Source organism: Lissotriton helveticus, chromosome 6, assembly GCF_964261635.1.
Source record: "Lissotriton helveticus chromosome 6, aLisHel1.1, whole genome shotgun sequence".
NCBI classification, from domain to species: domain Eukaryota; kingdom Metazoa; phylum Chordata; class Amphibia; order Caudata; family Salamandridae; genus Lissotriton; species Lissotriton helveticus.
This window is the reverse complement of record NC_136067.1, coordinates 1,591,905,599-1,591,928,125: the sequence shown is the minus strand read 5'-3', so window position 1 is coordinate 1,591,928,125 and position 22,527 is coordinate 1,591,905,599. Positions and strand designations below refer to the sequence as shown.

At 41.8% G+C, this 22,527-nt stretch overlaps 1 protein-coding gene across 2 annotated transcripts in view; it reads right to left on the bottom strand.

Moving 5' to 3' along the window:
* Positions 1-22,527, bottom strand: part of AKAP12 (A-kinase anchoring protein 12) — a 512,834-nt gene that overhangs the window by 412,374 nt on the left and 77,933 nt on the right. The window contains exon 2 of one of the 2 annotated variants that reach the window (XM_078649388.1): positions 21,803-21,889. The exons of the other annotated variant lie outside the window; for it this stretch is intronic. Coding sequence (XP_078505514.1) covers positions 21,803-21,889 — 87 coding nt within the window. The remainder of the gene's footprint in view (positions 1-21,802; positions 21,890-22,527) is intronic. 2 annotated transcript variants of the gene reach the window in all.

The window sequence follows — 22,527 nt, the reverse complement described above, 5'->3', positions numbered from 1 at the left end:
GGGGGGTGGGAGAGGGCGGGTAGGGTGGGAAGCGTGGAAGGTCAGACAGGGTGTTATTGCAAGTAAAAGTAAGAGTAACCTGAGTAGTGTAAACTGGTAGGCTGAAAATATCAGGTTATGGGGTGGCAAAGGGACAATGCAAAAGCCAGAGCAAACATTCGGGAGATCTGAGACAATGGGATGGGGGTGCTAAGGGTGCTATTCTTAAATATTTGTGGCTTAAACGATGTTAGATAGAGGCAAAATGTTGCGATAGGACTACAAACCATAGGCGCTAATGTTGTCTGCTTACAGGAAACCCATATAGAGGGTTCACAAACACACCTTTTAAAAACACTGGCATTCAAATTGGTTTGTGCAACATCACAAGGGGCTCGGGTACGGGGGGGGTTGCTATATTAGCCAGTGGCTCAGGATACACTTTTAGCCGCTGTAAAGCTGATAAATTTGGCCGCTGGGCAGTTACAGAGTGTCAAGATGGACAGGGGCAAAAGATAATGATTTTTGCTGTATATGGGAGCAACGTCGATGACCCGTCAGTATTTAACGATATCTCTAACGTACTTACGCATTGGCCTCTACCCTTACTGATTTGCGGGGACTTTAATATCAATCTCCCCAGCAACTGGTCTATTAAGGATGACTAGCGGTACAATGGCCGGAAACCTAAAGTATTTAAGGCGATAAAACACGTGTTACACACATGGGCTTATAGATGGATGGCAAATTTCAAATTCTAATGACTCCGGCTACACTTTGTTTTCTAACCCACATCATACACATGTAAGAATAGATTACTTTCTGATGTCTAACTCACTTAAATGTAAGTCTCAAATCAAGAAGCTGCCTAGAATTCTTTCAGACCATAACCCCTTAATTTGTACGCTAATAGCACCGGGAAGCATAACACCTAGATCGTGGACATTTGAGAAATTGCTGCTCTTGTTGACAACTATTGCACACACATGAGAGAGTGGATCCCTAATTTTTTAAAGGATTATATCGGGAGTGTCTCAATTGAAAATATGTGGGACGCCCTAAATGCAGGGATTCGAGGGGAAACGATGCAATATTCATTAAAGGCTAATAAAATTGCTAGAGAGTCCATGAGGGAGCTGCAGGAAATCTTTGTTTGGCCGAAGAAGGGCTGATAAGGGCAACCTATGGGAATCAAGGGTTAGAAGAAATTAATAGAATGCAGAGCCTAGTGGCAATCGCAAGAGCCGCAATCACTGATATCTTTACTGCCAAAGCCATAAAAAAAGCCGCAGCTCATAAAGAGATGGTGTAGGAGGTTAATGAGCAAGTTGGCCATCAGTTGGCTATTGGTATGAGGCAACAGAAACCTAAATGTAGAAAGAAGGGTCCCAGGGGAGTTTTTAATGTTTATAGACCTTCTTGTATATTGTCCCCCAACTCAACAGTATAGAAACACACGAAAGATACCAAGGGTCTTATGAAATTATGCTATAGTCGGTACCTATTTATGGTATACGAACTCAAAGATACCAAATGGTTATCGGTGTCATAGGAGAGAGAAATGGGTGATCTAAACAGAAGAAAGAAACCCATCAGCCCACCAGTTGGCGGAACTTCATCATCTGGGTTTTGTGGAGAAAGATGATATCCGCTAGACACCTCCTCAGTGCATTCATTGAGGACTGCTAGAGTCGGATCATAAGAAGAAGACCATCAACCAGAAGATGAGTATTTAAAGCCTGAAAGGGTGAGTTGCAGTGCTCAAAAAGTGTACAGAGTATAAACAAAGTTAGTGGTGATATAAAAATGCCTGTTTTGATGTCTAGAGAAAATTTTTAATAGATGCGACCATCAAGACGGCATACTTAAAAGCAGAGTGAATATAGTATGTAAAAAATATTACTATTCATCAAAGATATAGGTTGGTCGACATGTTTCAGCCCCTCCGGGCTTTCATCAGGACCTATGATGTGCACTACTGCAACACTTACCACAAGACGTGATAATATAGATTGTGTAGAGGTTTATCCAGGCAGTACAAAAACTATATGTTAACCCCAGGGCCATGGTAATGGTAAATGGTAGCCTTACTAAAGAGCTGATCAGATCTCGAGGAACCCGGCAGGGGTGCCCTTGCTCCCCCCTACTTTTTGCGATATATATATATATTGATCTTTTTATTTGTAGACTGAAAGGGATCATTGAAATAGAACCGATTTTGTCACAGGAATATCCAACCAAGACCTTGGCTTACGCAGACGACATAGCGATCGTGACAGCTGACCCTAATATAGCTATGTCTGTTATTACTAGTGAGGCTAATACATTTGGAACAACCAGGGGAAAACAAAGGTTGTGCTGAACAAGAAAAGTGAGATGTGTGATCCTCGAGTGGTAGATAAGGCTACATACTTGGGTATCTGCATTACATCTATACTTGAGAATATGGTAGAACTAAATGTGAAGCCAATGTTGGACTCAATGCAGAAGGATCTCCGCCGTTTAGATAATCTACATCTTTCCTTAATTGGTAGGGCTAACGCCTGGAAAATGGTCTTTTTCCCCAAAATTCTTTTTTTTATTTACAGCCATATGCTTAGAATTCTCAGATCACTGCTTTAAATCTATGGAACATACCTTTTCCAGTTTCATCTGGGCATATGCGCAACCTGGGAGTGCTTACACATTTCTGACCCTTCCAAAGGAAAGAGGAGGTCTAGCTCTCCCAAATCTAAAAGCATATGATTGGGCTTCTGTGTTGCTTTATAGTCGGGAACTATTACAGAACACTAGGGTTGACATGATACCCGGGGGCGGTTCGCCATCCATCTTTCAGCTAATTTTGGGAAGTAAAAGCACTGGATATTTCTGGCGACATTAGCACGACAGCTACCATAAAAAAGTGAAGTATAAAAAATTGATTAGTGGGTTGAAGGCATGGAAAGCTGTGAGAAGAATGCTGGGTATAGGGCGAATATCATTCTATACCCCCTAAGGGATGGCCCTGATCTGCCGGAGATTTTTAGAGATAACTGCATGAATAAATGGGACGCGGCAGAAATAACCCATATAGGGTGCCTCTTTTCCCCCGTAGGGATTCAATCCTTCGAAGAACTAAGAAAAAACTTCCAGGTGGACAGGCGGGACTTTTTTAAATATCTCCAAATCCAAGACTTTCTGTCACGAAGGGTGGAGGGAGGGGCTCCGGTCTAAAAAATAGCCCTAGTGGAAACATTAATTCACATAAAAAAAGCACCATTGTGGGGAATATATTCCCTTGTAAATATGATGTTTCCGGATGATCTGGAGAAAACAGTGCAGAAAAAGCAGGGGATAAATACCTTTGGATGAATTTAACAATGCCCACTCAATGTCTCAAACAATTCTTATGTCCACAAAACTCCAAGCACAGTTCTATAAAACATGTTTTTTCCTATACTACACTCCAGATAAAATTGCCAAATGGGGGAGTGGCAAGGGGACATGCTGCCCTAGATGTAAATTATTCAATGCCGATTTTGTACATATCTTCTCTACCTGTGATGGATTAACTTTTTTAAAACGCGACATTGAGGAATTCCTGTCCGCCGTTTTAAAAAGAGATATAACTTTGTCTAACGAAGTTAACCTATTAGGAGCCTCAGATCCAAGCACTCCCAGATTTGGGAATGAACTCATTTTTACTGCTATGGCAGTGTTAAGAATTTGCATAACCTCGGCTTGGCTGGATCCTATTGCACCATCCTTCCATCAGTGGCTAGCTAGGCTACTAGCAATCTTTCATTTGGAAGCTGCTACAAAAGAAAAGGTAGGAAAAGGCGTAAAAGGGAGCTGAGAATCTGGTCTCCTCTAACTGATTGGTGTCAATCCCAAAGGAATACCTAGTGATTTATGATGAAAAATATTTCACAGTATGGCATTTTCTTTTTGTCTATTTTTTTTTGTAAATGTAAAATGTAAATTGTTTATGAAATTATGAAATGAGGATATTATGAGGGTATACAAGTATGTAATGTATTTTCGCCTGTCTGATCTGGGGGGTGGAGTTGGGGGAGTGGTTAATTGTTGGGAAAAACCAAATAAAAAAAGATATATTTTTTAAAAAGACGTTTCTGGGGTCCTCTGTGTCCCTGGCTGAGTAGGGCTGTGCAGGGCAGTGTGGCAAGCAAGACAGATCTATGACAAAACAGTAATTACAAGGCTGGGAGCTGGGAAGTCAGGCATCAATCTGCAATTGACAATTGTAACAGGGAGAGGGTGGGTAGAGTCACAGGTGGAGCAAAATGCCTCCAGATCTTACCTTCTTTTCTAAGTAGGTCTCCTTTACAAACAATATCCATGCAAGGTATTCTTATGCATACGTTTGCTGGCACAAAGTTGGAAGTTGCTAAACCAACTGCATCGTAAATGCCCTTTTAATGTGATTTTATTGAACTTTAGTATAACCTCCATAGGGTATTCTACCGTTACACTGTGGGGGTAGCACTGTGAGTCAGTACAGCATGGTCACTGCATAGGGAGCCTTTCTGTTCAGGAGTTTCCATATTTTACATCTCAGGCCTTTTCTTCGCAGCAGACTAAATTTTCATAAAGTTTGTCACTCAAAATTGTACAAGTAAATTAAATTAATGGAATTAAAGTAAAAACAAAAAATATTTAATTATAAGTAATATTATTGAGGTGGCTATTTGAATTCCCAGATAGGAAATTGTGTCTTGAGACCATGGAAATTTATTTTTTTCCATAAACCCGTTCTATTATTTGAGGGGGAGAAGGATGTTAAGGGCTACAGATTTCTCCATGTTTACTTTGAACCCAGAAGTCCTGCCAAAATCATCAAATTCCTGTAGTAATGCCCCCAGTGATGTGTCAGATTCATTGAGGGTCACTAAAACGTCATCTGCGTAGAGGCTTATAATGTGGTTGTCCCCCCCAAATGGGACTCCCAATATCTGTGGGTGCTTCCTCACTCTGTGAGCCAGCGGCTCTATGTATAATGCAAATAGCACAGGTGACAAAGGACACCCCTGCTGTGTGCCATGGGCTATCAGGAGTGGAGTCGATCAATGGCCGTTGACTCTCACAATGGCAGTGGGAAAGCGATAGCAATTTAAAACCTGGGTGCAAAATGGTTCCCCAAGACCAAAATGAAACAAAACTTGTTCCAGATAGGGCCAGTGTACCCTATTGAACGCCTTTTCACCGTCTATTGCCATCATCATGTAGCTGCTTGGGAATCTGGAGGACTTATCCACTATTTGTAAGACCCTTCTGGTGTGGTCACTGTCTGTCTGGGGGATAAAACCCACCTGGTCGGGTCGATCAGAGCTGGCATGTATTGACCCAGTCTCTGCGCCAATATGCCTGTGCATAGTTTTAGGTCTATATTAAGAAATTAGATGGGCCGATAGGCACTGCAGTGGGTTTTATCTTTCCCTGGTTTGGGAAGGACTGTTATTACGGCCTCTAGCATGGTGGCCGGAATAGTGCCTGGAGTTGCAAAGGAATTAAAAAGCCTGGTCAACATGGGAGCAATTTCTTGGCAAAAGGCTTTATAAAAAGTGGCTGTAAAGCAATCGGAGCCAGTCATTTGGCCAGCTTCAACCGGGATATGGCCGAAATCACTTCTTCAATTCGAATCTCCTCCTCCAAGATCGCTGCTTGGTCTGTGGTCAATCCAGGTGTTTGTACGTCGTCTAGCATTTGTCTCGAATAGAGCCGCTCATAAAAGTCTATGAACGTCTTAGCTATCAATGTGTCGTCCGTCACCGGTTCTCCCTTTAAGTCCATAATCATGTGGATACTCTGCTGTTGCTGGTTCTCCCAAAGTCTATTTGGCAGTAGTCGCCCACATTTATCTCCCCTACATAATAGGAGTGTCGCAATCAGAGAGCGGCATATTCCGCTCTATCCAGATCAAATGCTAAATTACTTTAAAGTAATAATTAAACATAACTTAATTTTTATTAATGTAATGTAAACTAATGAGCGATAATTTCAAAAATATAAATTAATATATGGGTATAAGATCACAATTTGTTATAGTTGATTTAGGGGTGGTAATGTGTTCTTACAGTTCAGAGAAGGGGTGATGTATAGGGGACGCAAGGGTTTTAGGGTTCAGGAATTAGTTTGTGTATAGGGGTATTAAGAGGTTTTTATGGTTCATCGATGGGTAGAGTATAGGGTATTTCGGTTTCATGAATGGGTAGTGTACACAGTGTTTATGGTACACAGATGGGTAGTGAATGTATAGGGTTTATAGGGTTAATGAATGGGTGGCACATAGGTGTAGCAATGGTTTTTAGAGTTAAAAAATGGGTTGTGTATATGGGTAGTGAAGAATTTGTAGGATTCAGGATGGGCAGTTTAGGGATGGGAAGGGGATATTAGGGGTGGATAGTGAATAGCGGTAGTACAGGGCTTTTAGGGATCAGAAAGGTTTAAACAAAAATTAAATTATATAATTGTAAACACATTTAAAACTGTGTATTTAATATTAATGTAATTTTAATTAAATGTAATTGCTTTATAAAGAGTAAGAATTAACAACAATGTAATGACTCCTCATGTATTCATCTTTGAAGTCACAACTGGCGTTCTTGCCAATAAGCAGTCCAATAGTTACATAATCAGTACAATATTAGAAACATGAATTCCATCAAGATGCATGTTAAATCCGTGAAAGGAGAAAACTAGGAGATCCTCCTTTAATGTAGTGAAGACACAATTTTGAGTACAGGTAGACCTGGCTGAAGAAGAAAATGCATTCCAGCACCTGGGGACTAATTGAGAGAAAGAATGAAAACAAGACAACACACGAAAGATGAAGAATAAAAATAAGAAATTGAGATGCTGACTGAATGTGTGAGTACAAATTCAATTTAAAAAGAAAGTTAAGGAAAACAGCATTGGACATGGTACGGAAGAAATTTCGAAAATTGAGCTATGAGCTGCATCAAAAACTGCTATTTCAGAGAACCTTTTAAGAATAACATTAAGATTGATGGCGTCATTATAGCTTCTTGGAAGTGTGGCTAGTTGTGTCTGTCTGATGCGTGGCAAAGTGTGTTAAAGTTTTTATCTGAAAATATGACCAAGCCCTCTGGCTTCGGTCCCACTCTCTATGTAATGTCCTCCAAACGCCTCACGGTCAATAACTGCATTAAAGGAATCAGCGTGGATACATTATATTTTCTCTCCAAGGACAATGAACTAGATTAGGAATAATACGACAAAAGATGCATTTTACATATGCCTAATTTTAATGCAGATCGGTGGTACTATTTATCTGTTCATAGTGACGAACCACAGACAACTGACAACTTCTGATAAAGAAGGAACCTAGGATTGAGTGTGATATTGATGAAGTTAATGTAAATAAAAGTAACTCTTAAACCTATTTTTTTCGTCAGAGGGTGTTAAGGGCATTTACCTCTTTTTCATCACCGCTTTTGGCACTTGGGTTCACAGAAAAGCTAAGGCACAATCCTACCGTAACATCACTTTAAGTGCACCTATGCCCTTGTTGTGAGGCACTGAGGATTTGTAGTATCAAAATGTTTACATCTGGCCAGAACCTTCCAAATCGTATCATCAAATGGTCTACCAGGGCTTATGTAAAAAGTTGCTGCCCTCTGTTTCTGAAAGCTCGTCCCCCTGGTGCTTATGAAATAATTTACCAATTAGTTTTCACTCATATTCACTAGAAGTCAGATTTACTATCATCTGTTGGGAATAAAGTTGTATGTGTGTGCGAAACTACTTCCCCTTGGTCATTCTCACTCTCATCTGTTAAAATTGTGTTTTTTTTGCTAAAAAATCCTTTGCATGTGGTTAGAATTTTCCGTCAAAATTAGAAATATATTGTTACTGTTCATGGTGTTTGCAGTTTTTACCAGAAATCCCCTACTTTTTGATGTATGCGTTTTCAACGGAACAGAAAACAACAAACGACACAAGACAGTAAAAGAAGCTTCAAATGAATACGAAAACTACACCAGGAACATATCAACTGAGATCGACTTTTATCATCCCCAACTATTAGCTGAAAAATACAACTCAAATTCTAAACGAACTAAACAATGTTCTTTTGCATAGCACCTAGGTATAATTCATTTCGCCCATTTGGTCGCTGTACAGCCATATTACAGTGGACTCTATTTGTTAGGAATAAAGGGTTATATTGTTCTAACAAGCAAGCAAATTATTATTATTATTTATTTTTTTTCTTATATAGCGCGCGGCTGCCCCAGCCAAGGGGCGTCCCGGCGCTTAATCAGAGGAGAGGGGGCATGCGCAGCCGATGAAAAAAGAACATAACATAACCAGCTACTGACAAAAAAGGTGAGTCTTGATAGCCTTTCTAAAAGCCAGGAGGTCATTTAAACCCCGGATCTGCAGTGGTAAGACGTTCCAGAGTTTTGCAGCCAGATAGCGGAAGGAACGCCCTCCCATCCGGGCTAATTTTACTTGAGGAATCACGGCCAGGCACTGTCCCACAGATCTAAGAGCTCTACGGGGGGAGTACATCGTCATCAAGGGGCAACGCATGGGAGGTGAATCCATTTTCAGAATTTTAAAAGCAAGACATAAAGTCTTGAAATGGATTCTCTTATCCATAGGAAGCCAGTGTAGCTTTGAGAGCGTGTTAGTCACTGATTTGAACCGGGGAAGTCCAGTCAAGGCACGTGCTGCTGCGTTCTGGACACGTTGTAAACGAACCTTCTCCGTCTGGTTGGCTCCCAGAAACAGAGAGCTTGCGTAATCCAATCGTGAAAGGATTGTAGACTGCACCAACTGCACCACCAATAAAAAATGTCTCTCATTTTGCAAGAAACAGGCACTCAATGCAGTCTGTAACAAAATCTGGAGCGGGACGTGCTCTACAACGAAGAACAACACTGGAGCACAAAAGCAACTATAGATTGTGGAACCCCTCTTTGAAGCAAACCATGAATCAAGGACACAAGCCAATTGGTTGTGGATTTCTAGAAGCCCTATCTGAAGAGTATGGCGCGGGATTCATACACCGTTCTTTAGCCCACACTGCCACCCCAGTTCAGACATGGCCATATGCAAATCAGTCTGACCCTGTGCCTCATGGGAACAGTCCAGCCCGAACTGCCAAGCCATGCCTTCCTGGACCGGAAACAATCTTCCTAGGACCGGTTTCTCGCATTACAGCCGTCTTCAGCCAGGCTTGCTTGAATCCAGTGGCAAAGTGAGCAAGGGACTCACGTCTGAGCATACCCTGCCAACTTTTGGCGAACATAGTGGTACAAAAGGGGGTGGTGATGGACAGAGCATCTGAACCAATCAAACACTCACACCCAGTCAACAGATCTGGGTTTAATCCATCACCGTTCTTTAGCCCACTCTGCCACCCCAGTTCAGACATGGCCATATGCAAAGGAAGCTTGTTTACGGTCCAGGGAAGGCATGGCTTGGCAGTTCGGGCTGGACTGTTCCAAATAGGAAGCTTGTTGCAGTAGCACATGGCAGTGGTGTTGTCCATGAAGTACGAGTTACTTACCTTCGGTAACGATGTATCTGGTAGAGACGTTGTCTAGCCGCAGATCACCTGTACCAGACTTCCCCTGTTCAACGGAAGAAAAGCCTTCAATGACAATTTAATCGGTTGGCACTCCAACAAGTTGATGTGGAGCTGGAACTCCACCAGAGATCATAGTCCTCTGGACCATGTCCGAAAGATTTCCCTGATACTGTGCCAACTGCACCTTCAGGTCCCACTGGGGTGACCCTAATATGCCAACGGGCATGTGTAACTAGCAAGATGCAGGAAGCCATAAGGCCCGAAAGACTCAGTCAGTCTCACCTATATCCATGAGAGAGGCCGAAACATTCGTATCATAGCCTGAATCTCATGGACTCGCTGTTCTGGAAATAGGCCCAAAACTGCAATGCGTCCAGAACGGCTCAGATGCAAGGGAGCGTATGAGAGTGAGTTAAATTATGTTATATTGATTTGTGGAGTCAGGTGTGCATATAATATAACTCCTACTGTATTGACTGCCACTGAGGGTAACTGAAGGTCCAAGACCTTAGCGGCCCTTCGCACCACCAATAAAAAATGAGCCACCTTACTCTGTAGCCATAGTAGGGACAGAGACCAAGCCTATGTCCAGTGGGGAGTCTAACTAACCCATGGGCATCCGCCAGTTAACCTCTGTGTCCTCTGTCATCCCATTCGCCTCTGTTTCCAGGCCTGTTGTAAGAAAAAGGCACTAGCTCCAACTCGGAGGGTATGGTCCCGGTCGGTGCCAGCATAAAGTTGACACCTTTCCGTCTCTGCGTCAGAGTTGGGAATAACGATGGGGACGGTGCCACCGCGGGATGTCGGCAGCGGCGGGAGTGACAGTACTGGAGCAGGTGCCGAGAAAGTTTGTGGTCTCATTGGTGGCATCGCTCTGAATTCAGCACCAGATCTAAGGGGTCTGACTAAGGCTGAAGGCAAACCAAACAACTAGGGCCCAACCCCATGGGGTTGAAGGCAGTTCACAGGGGTCAAACTGCCCAAATAGAAGGTGCATAGTCTCACAGAACTCTGTCAATTGGATAGGGCTTTCTCCGGCTCAAGGAAAGTCAGGGAGGCACGGAGCGGACCCTGGCAGTCTCCGCTGAGGAACGAGGCCTGGAGTGCTGAAGCTCCCGTGCCTTGTCTGAGGATTTGGATGGGCGCGAAGAAGCCAAAGACTTCTTGGATTTCTTCTTGAAGCGGGACTAACCCAACGACATTGATCAACACAATGACCTTCGGGAGAACCGCGAGCGGTGCAGGGACATTCTGCGCAACTGGGGTCTTGAACTTCGCTGAGACATCCGACATCAGGTGGCGAGGAGATTGAGGAAACACTCCCTCAGTGCCTTTTGGGTGCACAATGCAGCAGTCCTCGCAATTCTTAAGAGTCGTGGCCCCTCTTCAAGTTCCACAGACAGACCGAGTATGGGTCTGTCACAGACATCTGTCGGTGAAAGACACGATATGGCTTGAAAATCGTAGGTGTCTTAGAGGACATCTTTGTCAAACCAGGAAAGAAATGACACCAAAAAGTCAAGAAAAAACAAACTTAGGGTTAGCTCTTCATGGATCACCTCTAACTGGCGCGGAAAGAAAAGAACTGAGGCCAGCTCTTATATAGGCACTGCCACGTCACTTTCATTGTGAACAACGCTGACGCCAACCCGAATTATGCCACCTACTAGCGCGCAAGGGTACTGTTCGAAAATTTCCAGATCCAGTATGACGCCTGGGAAATATTCTAAGGTAAGGAAAATTGCAGCTAGAAGTCTCTATCAGATAACAGTGTTTGAAGAATAAACATCTTCCACGAGTTATCTTTGGTTTTGGTAGCTAAGCTAGTAAAACCTATTAAAGACAGCTCAGAAAAGTGGACCAGGACTACAGGTTTCAGGGTTCAGCTCCTGCTGTCGTTTCTGAAGTGATGACCTTGGAGTGGGCGAGTGACTGGTGCTTCTTCTGGATCAGTCAAGTTCTGACCATGATTTCTCTAGTGCGTGGTGTAGGCCTGGGGAAGAGGGTGTGCTGAGGATGCAGGGTGATTTGAATTCTTGAGCGAGTTGCCGGGGCCTTTTCCTGCTAGCATTGAGTGTGGTTTGCCCTAGATCCTGGCAGATGGGGGCTTAGGGTGGTGAATGAAGGGGGTTGACATGCGAAGCAACACAGTACAGGAAGTCATGGGTGCACAGACATAATATCGACTCCAAAATATCGTCTGGACAGAATATCGAGTTTTAAATATCGTTTGGAGAAAATATCGACTAGACAGAATATCGACAGCCAAAATATCGTTTTTAAGGTAAGTGAAGTAATATCGACTGTAAATAATATAGACAGTGAAAATATCCAAGTATATAATCTAGATAGTAAAAAATATAGTTTTTTAAATAATATTTAATTATTTATAGTGTGTTTATGTTATAATATGTGTGAAAAGTGTCAATTTATTTTATTATTTTTTTTAATTAATTATTTTTTTAATTATTGTGTAATTTAATTCTGTAGCGGGTTGTGGGTTTATAGGGGAATAGGGTGGGAAGTAATTTAATTATAATTAATTAAATATGTAAATTTATTAATTGGTAGTAATAATTAATTAATTGGTAATTAAATAATATATGTTAATTATTTAAAATTTAATTGGTAATTAATTTTATTTAATTGATTAAGTGCTAATTATGTCAATTAAAATAATTTATTTTCTCTAGCGGGTTGTGGGTTTATAGGGGAATAGGGTGGGAAGTAATTTAATTATAATTAATTAAATATGTAAATTTATTAATTGGTAGTAATAATTAATTAATTGGTAATTAAATAATATATGTTAATTATTTAAAATTTAATTGGTAATTAATTTTATTTAATTGATTAATTGCTAATTATGTCAATTAAAATAATTTATTTTCTCTAGCGGGTTGTGGGTTTATAGGGGAATAGGGTGGGAAGTAATTTAATTATAATTAATTAAATATGTAAATTTATTAATTGGTAGTAATAATTAATTAATTGGTAATTAAATAATATATGTTAATTATTTAAAATTTAATTGGTAATTAATTTTATTTAATTGATTAATTGCTAATTATGTCAATTAAAATAATGTATTTTCTCTAGCGGGTTGTGGGTTTATAGGGGAATAGGGTGGGAAGTAATTTAATTATAATTAATTAAATATGTTAATTTAATAATTGGTAGTAATATTTAATTAATTGTTAATTAAAAATGTTTGTTAATTAATTAAAATGTAATTGGTAATTAATTTTATTTAATTGATTAATTGCTAATTATGTTAAATGAAAGGGGTATTTTTAGGGTTCAGGGTCAGTTTTTAGTTTTTGGGTAAAGGGGTATTTTTAGGGTTCAGGGTCAGTTTTCAGTTTTTGGGTAAAGGGGTATTTTTAGGGTTCAGGGTCAGTTTTTGGGTAAAGGGGTATTTTTAGGGTTCAGGGTCAGTTTTCAGTTTTTGGGTAAAGGGGTATTTTTAGGGTTCAGGGTCAGTTTTTAGTTTTTGGGTAAAGGGGTATTTTTAGGGTTCAGGGTCAGTTTTCAGTTTTTGGGTAAAGGGGTATTTTTAGGGTTCAGGGTCAGTTTTCAGTTTTTGGGTAAAGGGGTATTTTTAGGGTTCAGGGTCAGTTTTCAGTTTTTGGGTAAAGGGGTATTTTTAGGGTTCAGGGTCAGTTTTCAGTTTTTGGGTAAAGGGGTATTTTTAGGGTTCAGGGTCAGTTTTCAGTTTTTGGGTCAAGGGGTATTTTTAGGGTTCAGGGTCAGTTTTCAGTTTTTGGGTAAAGGGGTATTTTTAGGGTTCAGGGTCAGTTTTCAGTTTTTGGGTAAAGGGTTATTTTTAGGGTTCAGGGTCAGTTTTTAGTTTTTGGGTAAAGGGGTATTTATAGGGTTCAGGGTCAGTTTTGGGTTTTTGGGGTACATATACAATATTGCCTATTATTTAATTAAATGTTGTTACTATATATATATGTTTTAAGAAATATGATTAAAAATATATTTTTTTTTTTACTTTCATTAAATATTTAATTATTAAAAGTTATTTTAAGTATTGTTAATTATATTTTAGTAATTAATTTTTTATATTAATGTAATTAAACATTGTTTTTAGTAAAGTCGATATTTTTTACAACGATATTTTTGTAAACGATATTTTGTAGTCGATATTTTTGTACTTACCTGTTTGTACATACAAACTCGATATTTTTGTAGTAGATATTTTCACCTCGATATTTTGGGTACTCGATATTGTGGTAGTCGATATTCTTTCAGTGATCCGAAGTCATGGCCATTACTGCTATTTTTGATCCCTGGGACTGGTTAATGCACAGGGTTTTCCATGCACAGGTGTCATGTGCTTGACAGCGGATTATGCAGGTTGTATTGCCCTGGTTGCCTGCCTTGCACCAAAGTTGTGCTGCTCAGTTGGACGGGTTGGGGGGCTGGAGTTATAGGGGAAACAGTGTAACAAGTGCTATAGACTTAAACAATGGGGTCTGCAAAAAGAATGTGGATGACTGGGTTTAGAACAGCATAGCAGAGGCTGAGGCAATGGGTGCCCTCGTGTAGCCTGTAAGGGCCTTACGTTCGCAGACAGACGGGAGAAAGTAGTACAGGGCAATATAGGTCAGACTACTCAGGTATATGAATAAAGAAGGTTGACATGTTTTGCTAGCAGGACGGTGCACTTGGTACCTAGTGTGGACTTTATGAGACCTTAGGCCTATTTATCATATAAGGATATCTCTAATACCCCAACTCTTCGAGGTATCCCAACTGTGCATTCCCCACCCTCCACTAGGGAGAGGGGATGGCACCAGGCCCAACACCTGCTCCGTTGCAGTCCAGGTCTGTATTGCTCAAACAAAACATAGCGGCTCACTTCAGGATGAGAGTGGGCTAAGTCTGTGAATACCAAGGAAAGATAAAGCCAGAGAATTATCTTATCTGCCTTTTCCTCATGTCAAGGTGCTGGTGCTAGCCCATCCTAAAAAATTACTGTTTTGTCTTTGTTAAATAACTAGGCCCGTTCATGTTCCTACGCATGTAAAGCGTGTAATACTTTCACTGTTTATAGCTTCTGGTTGAGTTTTCCTATGGAGTTCCCTAGTTTTCAGAAGACCATATTGGAGAAGTAATCTCACATGCATCTAATACATACAGAAATGTTCCGTAGATGGCTATATCAAAGCTCAATCAACACTCAAAACTATGTAATTGCACACAATTTCCAAACAAACTCCATTAGACTCTGTGTATTCTATGCACTTAACATGGTTCTGAAATTACAACAAACCAGCTATTTCTAAACTCTCAACAGCACTAAACTGTACCTTATTTAGCCCTGGAATGATTTACTCATAAGTCGACCTACTCCAAAATTGCACAGTAGAAACACCAGGTGGAACCATCATGCACAACATGGAACAAAAGACATACCGTTGACCAGGTTGGACCACTTCAACAAGAAATCCATATTAAGATACAACACATTAGATACACACCCATGTACCAACGCCATACAGTTAGCTAAATGTAGCAAGTCGATATTCTAAAACGAACCTACGCATTAAACCACCCACAAGTTAACTTACATAATAAACACTCCTTGTGCGTACAACATTGCATCAAAGCCATATGATCAGTTAACGATGCCTCCTCTCAACAGAACCCTACGCCCTCAACTGAAAACTATGCACCCCAGAAGAACTAAAGAAACATACGGGAACATCCTTCAGCACAGGTATATTTGCTCGTGTTTATGGCACTGGACAGATTTTGAACCGTATCCAGGCGCCCACTGTCCAATTTAACCTATCAATAAACAATAGATTAGTCAGTTCGACTCCAGCTAGTCACTATCTTATATTGATCATTGTTGAACAAGACCAAACAATTGCCATTTATACTACAGTCAATGAGAATCCTTGAACAGCAAAATGGCTCCAAAGTGCTATTGTGCCATACCAATTATACAAATGCTTTATACAAATAACATTTCTCAATATCTTATGATCTCACCAACTCTTTATGGAGACAGCTATTCTGTTGATAACAATATATATGTTCCTACTCATGATCCTGCTCTACTCGAAATTGCACGCCATTTACCTCCTGTATTTACGCCCTTTCACCTCTTGCATTCATATGCTTCACAAAACTCTTGTAGTTTGAGGTTTTTAAAAAGGGCAATACTATTTATCAGTCTACTACAGTGGGCCACAGCCTTCTGTGATTTTGTATGCAAATGGGCTAGCCGGCCCATGCCAGAAGCAGAGTAGATGAAGCGCTATGTTTATTAATCACCCTGAGTGCGCATTCCCTAGAAAGTCTTTGCAGTGTATACAGTTAGCAGAGCCGTGGCTCCATTTCTGACACATTCTGTAAATAATTTTGGCTGTGTGGGAGGAGGAGCTATGAAGCCCACCACTGCACATTATTTCAAGTCTTTTTAAAAGATGAAAAATACAGTGTTCAGAATCAAAAATGTAAAACTCATGTTAAACATTTCATATTTACGAACCAACAAAAGGTAATGTGAGCAAACCTTATTGGAAGTAAACTGTAATTTTACTACATGGTCTGTTTTTTAATTAGGGTGACCAGATGACTCCATGTCATCGGGACACAGCTTCTATAGTTTTGGGTTTTTATTTAGTATGTCATTGTATTCTGGGAGTTAGAATATTGGGTCATTGTAATTAAGCCCATTTGGAACAACACACCTAATAACAATGATATGTTTCAGCAAAGTGGCTTACCGGTGAAATGGAGTCGTCTGGTCACTCCACTTTTAATATTAAAGGAGAAAACAATTAACTGTATGTATAACTGGACACGAGTTAAGGCATTTCATGGATTGTTTTGTGGCTATTTTTAACTAGAACATAAATATTACTATTGTGATTTGATTGATAGTTTTAAGTTGCTGAATAAGTTATGATAATGACAAACAAACCTTATTTTATTAACCTCCCAGCAAACAGTGTACAACAGCGAGGTAGGTGAACTCTAATCAAATAATCTTAATCGAATGGGAGGTTCATATTTATAACATATTCATATTACCCCATTGAATACATTTGTATCAGCTCAAGCACAACAGCAGTATTTAACCAGAACAAGGAAACTAAACCATGGAAACAATGAAAAGCTGCATTTCTGGAGCACACATACCAAAGGCATTAAACCAGTACCTGCATATATAACCATTGGAAACTCCATCAACCAAAGCGCTGGCCTACAACAATAACTAGATAGTGGATGCTATTCATTTCCCTAATTTTCTAATAATGTCCTGTTGTCCGACTTTAATTATCATAGCCTTACTAGTCCTATGTCATGAGGTATATCCGAGGGGCATTTCAGTGGCAATTCATTTCAATCTTCAAATTGAATTACTTGGAGACCATCTGAAAGATCTTAGTGTAGTTTTTACCAGTGCACCATTGACACTTAAATTTACCTTGAATTGGACTCTCTTAAATCTATCTCTACCATTAGACCAGAACTACAAGCCATACACAAATGGATGGAGCAGAAGAAATACCTAAAACTTAAATACCTTAAATACTGAATTTCTGTTACTCTCACCAAACGTCAACTGTAACAAGAGTCACGTGGATCAGAACCTTTAAAATGCTGGGATTACATCGAAACTTGTCAACACTACCAAATTCAGGCAATCCTTTTTGAATGAAAATCTTTAACTTAAATTACATATTCAAGCCATAGCGAAAGCAGCAAGATTTCAACTCCAGAAGCACAAGACTTAAAGCATATATTTTTTACACAAGACCTAAAAGTAGCATCAGAGGATATGGTATTCATACACATTGATTATGGCTTGACACTCCTGACTAACCCCCTATAAACTGCCCTACAGGTTGCTGTAAAAGTGCTGACCAATACATAAAAAGTGAACATATAACATCTGCTCTTGTTTTCCTACTATTGCTACCCATTGACGCTTGATGCACTATGAGAACTACCGGTCTCAGTATTGCTAACACTACAACACTCCCATATATCTTTCTCAAAAGTGATCAATGTCTGGAGATACGCAATTCCATTAAAAAACAAGCATTTACAATGCAACGGTTTCGCCTTTGGAAAAGTTTGAGCTATTGGCATTGTAAATAACAACATTTGTATTTATGTGTTGGTTTTGAAAGCAGATAAATAAATGGCATTGTCATTTACATTGCAAATAGCTTTAACATTTCCAAAGGCGAAACCGTTGCATTGTAAATGCTTGTTACTGTGTGATACTAGGAGGTTGTGGTGAGGTGGAGGGAATCAGTTTCCTACGAAGAGGTTGGTAAAAGGTGCACTCTAGTCACTCAGGTTTTATCGATTGGTGCGCAGTAGAACTAAAAAAAAGGTAATATAACAGACAACTGGATGTCATTTCAGACACCAGGTGACAGGCTTGAGATTTCATTTTACAAAGTGGTTAGTGTGTTCATTCAATTGCTTCATCTGTAAAGACCCACGAGTACATCCCTTAGAGTGCATTAGGTACTTCTAGCAAAGCAAGGACATTAACATGGTGTCCTTGGAGACCCCGGGTTATATGTCAGCCTAGCCTGGCACAAGGCAGATAGCGCAGCCAGGCTATACTGATGGCTGCATAGTGCTACGAGTCTCATATTTTAAATGCTTACTAATCCTAAAACTTGCAGTAGTTTTGTCACTGATTCACTCTGGGTGGGGCATGTGCAGCGTTTCATCCTTGTGATGGGGTGACTACAAACATCGCTGCCCTTGCCCCGTGTGAAGCTTTCATAGGTGACCAGGTGACTCCGTGCCCTTTGCTTTCTTCCTTGTTCATGCAGTGATTGTTCAATTGGCTGGCTTGAACCTGAACTACATCTACCAGAATGCAGACGTTTGTTTAGTTAACGCCCACGGCTGATAACAAATCGCCTCAGTCACATAGGTCTTATGCAGCATTTCCGGCCAGCCCTGCCTTACATACCATAATGGAGCATCTAAGGCCTTAATGTGTAATGGAAACATCGAAACTTCAAATCCCAGGGAACGAACACATGGAGAGCGGGAGGGGGGGGGGCAGGGGCGGGAACGGGCACACGAAGAGTGGGAGGGGGGGGTCGGGAACGGGATAAATATTAAAAAATGCTGCTTACCTGATCAGCGGCCTCAGGCAACCCTTGCTTAGTCGTGACACATGACCTCGTCTCCAACTTTACCGAGAGGACACGGACGGCGGGAGGGGGCGGGAGGGGGCGGGAGAGGACACGGACGAGCTGTAGGTCGCGGCTGCGTATCCCGCGGCACTGTCGACGACTTCCGAGCTCTGAGGCTGGAGGCACCAACAAGGGTGAGCTGCATGGTGCCCCATATACTGCTGACTACGCTGCAACCGAGCGCCCTGGAGGAGTTTGGGGTACGAGGCCGGCCTGCGCTGCGTCTGCATGCAGAGTGAGAACAGCCAGATACAGCTGTAGCTTGGGCCTCTCTGCGGGACATAATCTAGGAGCACATCGCCCTACGTGACCATTGGTGGGGCTCCGGTGCTGTGGCGAGTTGTGCTTTTTGAGGCCGCAGTGACTACGTGCGACTGAGGGCTGGTGAGCACATCAGGTTATGACCAGGGGGCGCTACGACGGTGAGATGTTCATCCCCAAAGCTCATGAACATAAAGTACATTGCCAGACCCAAGAACCTTGATTAGCCCTGATTCACTCTAACACTATCTAGGAGTGCGACCCTGAGGGACTGGGGCGTGCCGCGCTCTAATGCATGTCCCTGGCTGTGCTGTGCTCCAAATCTAGACGTGACTAGGGATCATGGGCAAACCCGAAAAAAATCAGCCGCGCCTTAACTTTGAATTGAGAAGGGGAGGGGGCGGGAGAGGACACGGACGGCGGGAGGGGGCGGGAGAGGACACGGACGGCGGGAGGGGGCGGGAGAGGACACGGACGGCGGGAGGGGGCGGGAGAGGACACGGACGGCGGGAGGGGGCGGGAGAGGACACGGACGGCGGGAGGGGGCGGGAGAGGACACGGACGGCGGGAGGGGGCGGGAGAGGACACGGACGGCGGGAAACGTGCACAGGACAGCGAGGGGGGGGGGCGGAAAGGCACACGGAGGGGGCGGGAATGGACAGCGCATCTGAATTCACTTTCAGTGAAAGGGGAGGGAACAGGAAAAAACGTAGCTCCGCCCAGGGAAAAAATCTCAGGAACGCCCCCGAATCTGGTCCGGCCTTGACGGACAGATCCGGCACTCAATGGCTAGCCTCCATTTATGGAGCTAGCCAATGAGAGCCGGGGGACGTTCCAGAACTCCTTATTGTCGACATAGGATTTCACCTGCGCTGAAAAGCTGCGCAGAGCGCAGCCTTCGGCAGGCGAAACCCAAAAACTGGGACTACATCCCATATTTCAAGAAGACGTGCACCTGGTAGAGGTCTTTCTTGGACAATACTTCAATTGTCTGAAACACTCCTGAAGAACACATCGAGAATACCCATTCATTATCTGCCCTTTATTACCTTCTAACACATGCATTATTAAAAGGATGGTAGTAGAATATTGAAACCAAACTATGTTCAGAAAATTAAGAAATATTGTGTCCTAAAACCTGTTTACATAAAAATTGCTATTGAAGTTAGTAGTAGAATAACTACAACCAATGACGTTTAGAACACAATATTTCTGTCAGACAATATTTTTCCTTACAATATTATGATATACAACCACAGAGAAACATCTTTGTGTAACTCCATAATATCCTTTCTTTTTACTGTCTGCAGTATCCTCTGGTAACTTGATTCTGCTAATCACGTCTCACTTGTAGACCCTGTTTTGTGATAATGTTTGGCACCATGACATACCTATATTACTTATCTTTACCCATCTTCTTCCCATCCAGGACACATCATGTTCACCTCCCGTGTGCACTTAGTTATGTCTAGTCAACATCTTTCTGGATTGGATTGTTCACTTCACTCCTGTTATACTGCAAAAGGAGTAGTTTCTTACCTGTAACTCCAGTTCTGTAGTAGGGGTATCGCTGTTATAGTCATAAGCGCCCTCCCTCCTCCCTGGTGGAGAAAATGGTACTGTAATGTATGCTAGAGGCCTTTCTTTATACACCTTCAAAAAGAACTGAAAGTAAAAGGAGTTTGCTGTGCATCATGGGATACCGAGGGTCTCTGGAGAGTTCCTTAAAGGCACGGTATCCCTTTTCCAGACACATAATGGCAGCCTATGGGGGCTTGTCTGTCCATCCCTTCCTCTCTATCATTCCAAGGATTTTGTGAAGGGGAAGTGTCTCCATCGGTGAAACTTAACAGACTGTGTTTAATGTGATGTTGGTGGAATATCCTTTGCATTTCTAGTTGAAGTACTGGACAGTGTAGCCTTACGATATAGGCTGCATTATTGTCTTTAATTTTCTCTTAAGTGTCTATGCAGGACTGCAATGAGGACAATTTAAGTGATTATTTTTGATTGCTCCGGGGTCCACACACATGGGCGTGACTATTCACTAGATTATGACTATACACAGAGATCCCCTACTACAGAACGCTCAGTTACAGCACTCTGAGACTGTTCTACTCAATGCTTCTCATAGTAATGTTTGCAACCACTGTCTGGGAATCTAAAATCCTTTCTACTCATCTTAAGACATCATTGCTCTGTCCTTCGTAAACAATGAACAGACTTTAACCCTTTCGCCGTGCCGCGAATTTCGCCACGGCGCGGTGGGGTCAGGTGCGGCGCTTAGGCGCTTGTGACAGAACCACTCCCCGTCATGAGCCACGGGCGGCGTGTGCTCATGACGGCGTGGTTCCGTCACGGCCCGACCACTCATTAATTCGCCCACACAGGCGGGGAATTATTGCAGCGTGGGCGGAGCAGCCGCAGCATGACGGAACCACGCCGTCATGAGCACACGCCGCCTGTGGCTCATGACGGCGTGGTTCCGTCATAAGCAGGCATTGGGTTAAGCGAGTGGGTCAGTTAAATCCAACCTGTGCTTAAACTCCTGTCTACACACGGGTCGGAATTACGAGTTTTGTTTTATTTACCACCTCCTGTTTTATTTACCGCCTCCGATAATCATCAGATGTGGTAAATAACTCAACCTTCATAACATTTTGGCATGTCAAACCTGCCTAAATTTAACTAGGGAAATTGTACAGTATTTACCGCACTATGCAGTTTTTGATGCGTTCAACACCAAAATCTGCATGTTATTCCCCACAAACTCATAAAAGGTGTTATATATAGCACAAAATAAATAACGTACTGCAACTGGATCACCATCTGCTGGTTCTGCGCTTGTTGCTTCAAAACTTGGTACACTGCTCTGAAACCCGGTTGGGCGGGGTTCCCGCTACAGAAAACAAAAGATAAATGATATTCAGTTATTGCTGTGATTCGAATTTGCGATGGTCACTTCACGCCTGTTTTTTTAATGAGCCTCAGTTATTACCAAACAAGCCTCCACTGTCCTTTCTTAACAGACAAAATAGTAGCGGCCGTTTCCCTACAGCTGAAGCTAGGAATAATGGGAACTGCTGCTGCTTTACAGTTCAACTGGCAGAAGTAGGTCAGGGCAAATCAAGGGTAATGATATACTTCTCAAGGAAGAACACACATTCCTTAATTGTGGAGTATTTCCACCAGGCGACTTGGCAGTCTCGGTCTGTGGGAGTCACCCAAACTTCATCTTTCACTGCGAATTCCCAGAGGCATGCACTAATGCAGAAGGTAGGACAAAGCGTTCACAAATAACAATCCTTGCCCCGCTAAGCCTGCAAACGCCTTGACTTTAAAAGGAAGAAACTCCACATTCGCAGGAAGACAAATGTGTTTCATCAGAAGCTTTTCATCAACATTATATACTTTAATGCAGAGCTATTTTTTTAAATAAATACCACAGCCGAGAAGAAATGTTTCATGAGAACTTGGAAAAAAAATTAGGTGCCCCCAAATGGCCTAAAAAGGCACGAAGATAGATGTACTATTTCA